Source organism: Theobroma umbraticum, unplaced genomic scaffold (genome assembly GCF_002168275.2).
Source record: "Theobroma umbraticum cultivar Fairchild unplaced genomic scaffold, ASM216827v3 scaffold_44.0, whole genome shotgun sequence".
Classification (NCBI taxonomy): domain Eukaryota; kingdom Viridiplantae; phylum Streptophyta; class Magnoliopsida; order Malvales; family Malvaceae; genus Theobroma; species Theobroma umbraticum.
The window spans coordinates 10408321-10418172 of NW_018397255.1; the positions used below are offsets into that span (position 1 = coordinate 10408321).

Consider the following 9852-nt stretch of genomic DNA (forward strand, 5'->3'; position numbering starts at 1 on the left):
GTCTCACAACTTGATTTTAGTAAATGTATTCGAGCCCTTCTTATGATTTCTAGTGTCGAGTCACACTCCGTTGCGTAGTCTAGTATTATATGTTTATTTAATTTTTCATGTTGAGAGTTATGATTATGTAGTCACAGTTGGCAATACCTTTATTTATTTTACAAATGTTATATGATATTGAGCACCAAAAGTGGTGTGAATGATTAGAATATTACTAGTTATGAGACCATGGATATTAATGAGCATGGGGAAGGTGTCAAATTATTGGTAATGTGAAATGTGGACATTGATAAATGAATACATACTTATATATGTATTTCTTGTGTTGTATGATTTGCGTGAAATGGTGTACACGAACACCCACACGTGCTGTGAATGGTATGCACATATAAATGAGATGTGTAAGGCTTATTTGGATCTAATAGACTATATTCATATAGACCTTCATGGCCCGAGAATAGGTCGTGACATCCATTGTCCTAGATATTCAAATTCTCAATATCTCTCTTTAAGTTGGTGATCTGTTGCTACCTTGTCTTTTCAATCCCTACGAACTCTTGATCTTTTCCCAAGCTTGCTTTGGTGCATCGCAAGCCATGATCTTTGTCAAGATCACATCAGAAACACCGTTCTGAATATAAGATATGGCCTTCAACTTTTTGACGCACTCGTCATTGTGTGCTTAATCTGTCCAATGGTGGGATTAGCCTTCAAAGGTGGAGGATCTATTCTCGTGTTTACTACATCCCACAAGTCATGAGCTTGCATGTTTGTCTTCATCTCCACAACCAAAATGTGATAGTTCTCTCTGGACAAAAATGGTAGCGGAGCAGGGGAAAAGCAATTAGAAGCCATTTGAGGTGAACTCAGAAGTGTTTATGATTTTTGGCAAGTGAATCTCAGTTGTTTTCTCTCAAACTCTAGTTTTTCAACTCACTCACAAGCCCCTCAAGACCCTTTGATGCTCTAATACCAAATTTTGAAAATGTCAACGAAACTAAAGTTCCCAAAGCTGCTCAAGGATTGCAGCAAAGGATCAATGATTCTACTATCAAAGGGCACAGCACACTGGTCATAGAACCAAATCTGCAAAACAAGGTGAATGAAAGATGTTTGCAGAATAACAATCACACAAAAAAGTCTCAATCAAAGCAAAGTTTGTAGAGAAAAGAAAGCAAGAAATCGCAGCACAAAACAGAACTTAATGGCTTGGCATTTCTCATTCCAGCAGCTAACATATTTATCCACAAGTGCAGTTTACAAAGGCATCAACTACTCATACTTAGTCTGATGCATCGTCTCCCGTAACTCACACAAAAAACATCTTAACTTATATTACACCAAGAATTGTAAGTTGACATTACAAAACATGGGAATTGAACCAAAAGTCAAATATAGCAAAAGAACCATGCATAAGGCTAAACCATAAACTGCAAATGCTGCAGAACCAAAAAATCTAACTAAGCAGAGTGGAGTAAGGCTTGGACAAACGTTGCAGGCAGTAGCTTAATTGAGATGAAGTTGGTATTGTAAAGCTAGCACAGCAAGCAAACATGAAACTTGAAGTAAACAACCAAGAATAAAGCAATTCAGACTTGATTGAAGCAATAGAGAAAAACTTGTCTGCAATGAGGCCTGGTGCTGGAAATCAGAACTCGGTAGCTGAACCAAATCTGGTTGCAGCACAGCCAGCCATACTCCAACACTGGCTCTGGCTGAAGCATTAGCCTAGAATAAGTCCAGTTTCAACATATGTGGATCGGTAAGTTAAGCTTTCCCGACCATCTGAACGAATGCCTTGAGGAATTTCCACCTTGGACGTACGAAATCTTTTACTGCAACAGAAAGTCCCACCATTTCTGCAAATGCACATAGAAGCAAAGAACTTTAGCTTGGGTTTTAGGCTTGGAAGAGGAGAGGTGCAGGCTGTACCGTACCTGAACCGCAGAGCAAATAGTTTGGGCTCGGCACGATCCAGTAGGTTTTATCTTATTGGCCCATAGAATAAGATTTGGATTCAAGGCTATTCAGCCTATCAACAAAAATGTTCTGATTTAGCATCCATATAAATAAATAAACAGTGCAACCATCTTTTTCTTTATATCAAGTTGCAGTCTTCGGCCACCACCTGTTTCAACTGAAAAGATTCGTGACCAAACACACTCAAAGTACAAAAGTGCATTTAATTTTCACTGCTAAATACAGATTCACACTCCACCTTTCGGGAACACAATTCATTATTTTAAAACATTCAACTCCACTGTTTTTTGATATTTTGACTTGGACTTGTCAAAAGCCCAAACCTGTCAAAATCCTATACTGACGTACTGTCTTTTATAACTACTCCATTTAGATGTGAAAATTGCACGGTGCATGTCTAGCACTCACTTTACCCCTCGATATCTTCAAAGGAAAACCACTGTCGTAGGCTACATTTCGAATTGATTGTAATTGGCTTAGGCCTTTGAGTAGGAAAAAATAAAAACGAACCCAACCAAGCTAATTAAATATGCCTAAGTGCATATAGGGAGGACAACCAATTAATTAATGTATAAATATGCCAGGGTTTGTCATTTATATGGGTTTAGTAACGCCATCGCCATTGCTATTTGGCGATAGTCGCATGGCATACCCTGACATGCCTGCACGCATGCTGCCTTGCCCATCAAGATCCCAAGCAATAATACTAACATAAGATAGGAAGCACATATATATATATATATGTATATATATATATATTAGGTCCAATGTAGCAATGATGGGCCGAGAGCTTCATTATTATCATAATGAGACTGAAGCTTGAAAGCAGAAAAGAAAAGGAGCCAGATAGAAACTTTTTTGAAGAATGCATTGTTTTACTAAAAGAAAGAATACATAATAAGAAACGAAATGTGGTGGGATGGAATCCTACAATTACTCAACTACCAAAACGATCATGGAGACCCTACCTGCCTACTCCCCCTACCCAATCAAAACCCTTTTCCAGCTCTCTCCACTCCCCCCCTAAAAATTAGACGAAATAAGGAAATGAAAAATAAAGGATTTTCTTGGCAATTTCCTTCCCCTCAGATAAATAGAGCCAAGTACAAGTACAAAAGAAAGGCACAACTCGAAAGAGACAAGATATAAGAGAGAGCTACGGACCCAAAGGCTTTGTTCTTCCTTCCTTTTACCGCTTGTTAATTATAGTCAAAAACGCCAAAACCAGTTCCCTTGAGGAAGTCACGAGCCAGCACTCGACACTCCCCACTTTGATTTTTATTTTTTCGAAACATAAAAGGTCCCCAAAACAGCGTGTCCCACGCCCACTACATCCCCCTTCACCTGCTCTATCAATGTCACTTTCCCACCCAAAGTACAGTTTCCTGACTCACTTCCCTTCCCTAACCTCACCCTGCTGTCACCATCGCCCCCCTACCCGCCTACGCCCTAAAATCACTAGCCCTACTCACTATCCTACTGTGCACCGAAATCCCACAAGTGTATCGTCGTGTCACCACTCGCTGCCGCCACGTGCCTTTCATCTGACACCATCGCGTTGACATCCCCAACGTTCTCGCTGAAACTATACAAGCGTCGCCACCATTCTCATGCTCTATCTCCACACCCTTATTACACCCCGGCGCACATTAGCGCGTATCCTAAGTTCATGCACCCCATGACGTTTCTCTCCCCCGTGTTAAACCTACACACCTCCTCCAACGTATCCACCCGGCGCACGATAGCCCATCCACGGCTGTCCACCGTAATGAACGCCTCGTCGTTGGCATCGAAAGAAGTCACTGTAAGTTCTCTCCTAGACTGTTGGTCATGCAATGGAAACTCCGGATTTCTCAAGTCCAAAACCATGTACCTCAAACTCGTACATGCCACGGCCGATTCCTGACTCGTCACCCTGACTCGGCCTATGGTTTCAGTCAACTCAGTCAACATGTGCCACCCCATTACGGCTCCTGGGTCAGTCAAAGTGGTGTTCACGTAAACTAGCTCTTCAGTGTTACCATCCCAAATGTGGAAAGCCCGGCCCGGGACCCCTGCATAAAGGCCCACCCACCAGCGCTCACAACCGGTGAAGTCCACCAAGGCACCATCGTCCAAAACGTTACCCATGTGGCCCTGCGCGCATGGGGCTCCCCGTCTATGACCGCAACGTGGATGTCGCCATCCAGGGTGGCGAAAATGAGCCTGGGGTCGGTAATCACAATGCCGGATACCGCGCGTGAGAAGCGGCCGAAGCGGTCGCGGTGGTGGGGACGGAAGGTACTGACGTGTAGGCGGGTGGCGAGATCGAAGAGGCGGACGGTGCCATCAGCGAAGCCGCAAGCAAGGTGGGTGTCAGAGAGGGTAAGGCAACGGCACGTCAGCCCATCTGGGGTGTCCACGTCGGATGGATCGAAGTGGAGGGTCTCGTGAAGTGATCTCCCAGCACGAAAATTCTGAGCCGTTTGATGACGGTAAATGTATTCCTCACGCCACGTAGCGTGCATGCGATGGGTCCGGCCCCATATAACGCTGGTGAGACGGTGCCACAGTGGATCAGAGCGAGAGGTAGCTTGCCACGTGGAACAAACCTGCATGCACAGAAACGAGCCAAGTACAAATGTTCAGCTCATGCATCCACGTAAAGTCTTTATAAAAATTTTAGGGTTGCAAAGATAAGAGCAAAAATAATGGAAACTAAAGAGCGAGGAACATGCGGAAAATGGATAGAGCCAGCCAAAATTCAGGGGGGATTACCGAAAGATGACGTAATACGTAAAATTTGAGTTCGACCAGTTATTTATTGCTGAGTAAAGGTTTCGAGGGTCGATAACTAAATGAAGAGAGAAGCGGCAGCACAAAAAGCTTTCAGCAAGCAGTGTTTGGCCCCTGCGCTTTTCAACAGTGCCATGCCATGCGCGTAAAGCGCTTTTAACAGAGAGGAGTTGCAGCTGGCCGCGCAGAGGCTGGTAGCAGAGACTAGGCACTAGAGAGAGCAGAGAAGCATACGTGAGAGTGAACAAGAAGCTTGTTTTCGGTTCAGGTGTCAGAATCAACCAGAGCTTTTCATAAAAAGATGATGGCAATAGCTTCTTTTTTTCTACAAAAAAATTGACCACATTTTTCATTTTCAAAATCTCATATTGGAATCGACTTGTCTTGTAGCATAGACTCGTAGTAGTACAAAGACCTAATCACATATCCTGCTGTCAGGGAGACTGTGACAGCTCTTTTTCCCCTTTTTTTTTTCTTGGTTCCACGGAGAGGCAGCAAGAGAACAAAGATAGAAAATTAGCTGTTGCTGCCAGAAAAGACAAAGAATCTCCGGGTCAGGTGGTTGAAGTGAAGGAGGAGAAAGACTTCGTGAAGACCACGACGATGAGAAAATGGGAAAAGTTTTGGGAGAGGAAATTATTTTTTTATTATGAGTTATGAGACGAAGGAACGGAAAGGGGCATGGACTAAGCTGTGGTCCATACTCCATAGGGAGTTTTTATCAATCCAATCCAAAAACCAAAGAAACGCAAGCTTATTTATATAAATATATTTGTATATAAAACATAGGATCGCAACTTTTACGCGTGCTTCCCTATTTACATATATTTTCTCTCTCTTTCATTTCCAAGAAAGGGTTGGCCAAAGCCCTGTCTCGTTAAAAGCACAGAATCTAATAGCCTTCGCAGCTTCCCTTTTTTCTGCTCTTTCTTTGACTCCTACCCCATACTTCCACTTCCCACATACCTGCTCCAGTCCCTCCTAGCATACGTTTCACTTGTTATTTGGGACCATCTACGCATGATTTATTATCATAAAAAGACCGGGATTTCCCCCTTTCTTTTAAACATTCATTAATGATTAATATGATTGTTTATTTCTTAATAACTGACTCAACATTAAAACAATGGAATCCAAAATTCTTCATCTAGTCTTTTGAGTTAAACTTTCTTAGGGTTTCGGACTCTAGGATAGCCTATTCACATATACACAAGAGGAGCCATAAATAAACAAGTCAGCAACTGGGCTCTGGGCTTCAGCAAATGGAGAAGACCGACCTTATCCAGATGAACAGGAGACATCAGTTTTAAAAATACCCAGCATTGGGCTCCATGTGCTTTTCGGCATTGCACATGCTGGCTTTTGACTGATCCCATCCTTTTAATAGAACCATCAAGTAGTGAGATCTAAAGAACCATAAAGCCTTAGGCAAAGGCTTAAATGTTTCCTCATTGAATATTACTACTATAAGACTATCTTGCTTTATGATGCTATAAAATTATTATCATCTAGCTCTTCATATTATTCTTGATTTCTTCATTGTTGGGTCACCATTAGAAAAATAATCATCATTTGAATTTAGAACAATGATTTATAGTATGATACTATAATTTAAAGTTTCTTTCTACGCTAAATGCTACTAGTAATTTTCAAGAAATCTGGTTTCACTTTACTTCCAAATCTCCTTGTTACCAAAGCTTTCCATTAACTTGCTCCTGCAATGAGATTTATTATTGCTTGACCGGGGTAACAACTGCAGAAGCGCCTGATCTCGTTTGACACATAAAATGACAGACATTATCATATGGCAATGTAGCATGAAGCACTGAGCATGCTGTAAACTTGGGGCAAGAGAGAGAGAGTACTACCTATACCTAATCTATTCAACATACATATATATATATATATATATTTATGTATGTGAACAGGCAACGAATTCCCGTATATATCAAAGAAGGTTCCAACATATCCAATGCTAACCAAATATAGAAATGTTACGCTTACATGAGAAAGGCAAGAGACATACAACAGAGCCTATCGCCTTAAATCATGCTAAATGCTACATAATTCCCAACACGGTTAAAAATTAAAGTAGACCTCAAAGGTCTCTTTCTTCATTTGAGCACTAGGAAAGAAAGAATCCCATGGATTTCCCAGATGGCTAACAAAGGTCAGTCAAAAAAGTTAAGGATTTGTAGAGCTTAAAAAAGGATCATGCCAAGAAAGGGAAAAAGGAAATTCAAAAACCAAAAGAGCCCTTTTCCGCTACTCAATATATGAAAAGAGGTTCAAAAATAGACATTTCGAAAGTGGTAAAAAGGAAATAACTAACATCGCCAAGATGAAACCACACCATCCGAAAGGGACACAAATTTGTTAGAAATGGACCCATGGAAAGTCAGTTCCCTTCCAAAGGCTGTTTCCCCTTGGATGCTAATAAATCCAAGACTTGACACTATATATCCGCATTCACTCTGCTCTCTTTCATTAAATATAATTTTTCAAGTATGAATAATGAATGAGAAAAGAAAAAACAGAAATCAACATAGTCTGCAAAATTGCAGTACATCTTCAGGTTTCAAAACGACGTTTTCGACCAGACTAAGATTTTGTTCTTCCCCGGAACATCCTACCTTCTTAATGTAGTGTGCTAGCCTATGACAATGCTATGAAGATTGGAAATGAAAACAACAAAATTACATTTTTACTAACTATGTTCCCGGTTGATAAACTCATATGATATCAAAACGAAAATCCCAATCAAGAATTCTCTAATTCAATCAATTCTATATCCTTAAAGTCAACAAAAATATACTATGAAAAAGGGCATTGAAGATGATCAAAAACATACCTGAAACACATTGGCCAGTGCAGCAGCAGCAGCAAGGGACCAAGAGAACGATAAGCATCAATGGCGACTTGAACCACAGATCTTCAACAAAAGGCCCTGGCCATATTTCATTATTGGCACGTCTACGCCTCAAAGTTGGCCCTTCGAAATCACCACCTCTTCTTGCACCATTGCCATTGCCATTGCCATCTTCGGAAGAAGAAGAAGAAGATGATGATGATGATGATGAAGAAGGAGAAGAAGACATCAATAATAAGTAAGTGGAGAAGCTATAAAGGAGAAGGAAGAAATGGGCTACAAAGAAACAAGGACAAAAAGGCGTAGATAAAGACACAAAGTGAGGGACCCAAAAGAGGGTGTTTGGGATTCTTGGTTATATATGACAATATCACTTTATTAAGCTACGATGCAGACATGTTTTTATACACGTATAAATACACCGTCTATCAGTATATGTACGTAAATACACCCAATAAGGTTAATACTCGTGAAGGTTTTTTTTTCATTTTATGTAAGAGGCTCCCGCCCTGCAAAGACGGCGGAGAGTTGGTTTCAGGTTCACAAGAGAAACTGATGGACTTTTCAATTCGCCACAGTGTTTTCAGGTGCTTTTCTAGGCGTATCTCTCTTTTGTCCAACTTCTCTTTTATCGTCTGTTAATGCATTCAGGTTCAAGAAAGAGAAAAATAAACAACTTTGAAAAGCGAATATATATATCAAAGGCGTGTTTGGAAGGGATCTGATTCAGTACAACGAGTACCCAACTCGGATTTGTTAACGGACCTACTCAACCACTGTGTTACTCACAGGCTCACAGCAATCTTAACCAGCTGCCTAGCTACTAGGGCTCACTGGGAAACTGAAGTTTCACAACTCAATTTACTTTCAAGTTCTACTAATCTTTTAGGTGACCCTCGCCCTGGCCCTCACCCTGCTCCCCTGCCAAGTGCCGTAGGCCTTTGTTTCAAACGAGTTCTGGGATTTTTATGTCTTTACATTCAAATATCATTGCTTAATTAAAGGGGGAAGGACCCTGTTTCCCTCTACTAATATTTCTCTAAATGATTCATTAATGATTCCATTTCATGGGAACCCCGGTCAAAAACATTCCAGGGCATAAATGACACTAATTACAGGTATTGTACTATCAAATAAAAAGAGAGAATCTGCCAGGGATTGGCCAACAATGGTAGGCCTCCACAGACCATTTTCCTTCTAAGCATCTTTATGCTTTTCAAGATAATTACGTGAATTGGTTTAATTGCATTCAGGGGGATGAAACTGAAACTTCATGTAAGAGCTGGAAAACCTGAGCTGGCTCTAGGGTGGAGGTCAATTTTTAGGCAATTAGACTCGAAAAGTTGAGCTGCGTCTGGGTGCAGGTCATTTTTTCTTCATTAAATAGCATTTATGTCTTTTATAGTTTTATGTTCTTTGCATTTCTCTATTTCAACCAAATTATCACTTAATATCATTATTACCACCTTTCATTAACACTCGCAATGATTTTGATAACAACTATAATTTCATATAACACAAGACTCATGATGTTCTTTACACTTGCAATGTGAATATTTCAAATGATATGGATTATTGCAATGGTGTGAAATTATTTATGGGATATTGGTATTTGTTTTAAATAAAATAAAGAAAAACCTCAAGATTTGATCACTTTTATGAAAAGATAGGAAGTATATACTGTTAACTTTAGGATAAAGTTATTAGTCAAAATTTTAATTTAGAAATCCTGAATTTGAATTTCAAATTAAGAGTTGGAAGAGATGGAATTTATGAAATGAGAAAACAACATATGTTATCATACTTGCTTGGTAATCAATTTATTTTTCTTAGAAAATAAAAATCATGGAGTACTTAGACTCTCCTAAATGATGAATTATGGCTATTGATCTTGCTCTAGCTAACTTGATGTCGCAGGCAAGTAAGCACTAGAGAAAGAAGCATGGAGTCAAAATGGGGGAAGAAAGGTAAACTTGACCCTTTTGCATATGATAGGCAATGATATGATATAAATCTTGAGATAGAGCTCTCTAATGCATTGCCAAATAATCAATGGCTACCTTTCCATTCTTTCAAAAAAAAAAAATTATTGAGATAGAGCAAAACGTGTTAATTTAAATTTGGCGTGAACCTTTTTTGTCCCTCATCCTTGGGCATAAGCATATGATATGTGATCATTATTTGGCCATGTACAATTTCTTCCATGGAATCTCTTTCTCCGTGTATAT

The 9852-nt window shown here is 40.1% G+C and overlaps 1 protein-coding gene across 1 annotated transcript; it reads right to left on the minus strand.

Annotated features, from left to right (window-relative positions):
* Window positions 1–3456: 3456 nt before the first annotated feature.
* On the minus strand, window positions 3457–7853 carry SAP (Transducin/WD40 repeat-like superfamily protein). Its single transcript, XM_089782473.1, is given in 5 exon segments — window positions 3457–4118; window positions 4121–4571; window positions 7607–7644; window positions 7647–7685; window positions 7688–7853. Coding segments are annotated over 5 exon segments (1356 nt in total).
* Window positions 7854–9852: the final 1999 nt, after the last annotated feature.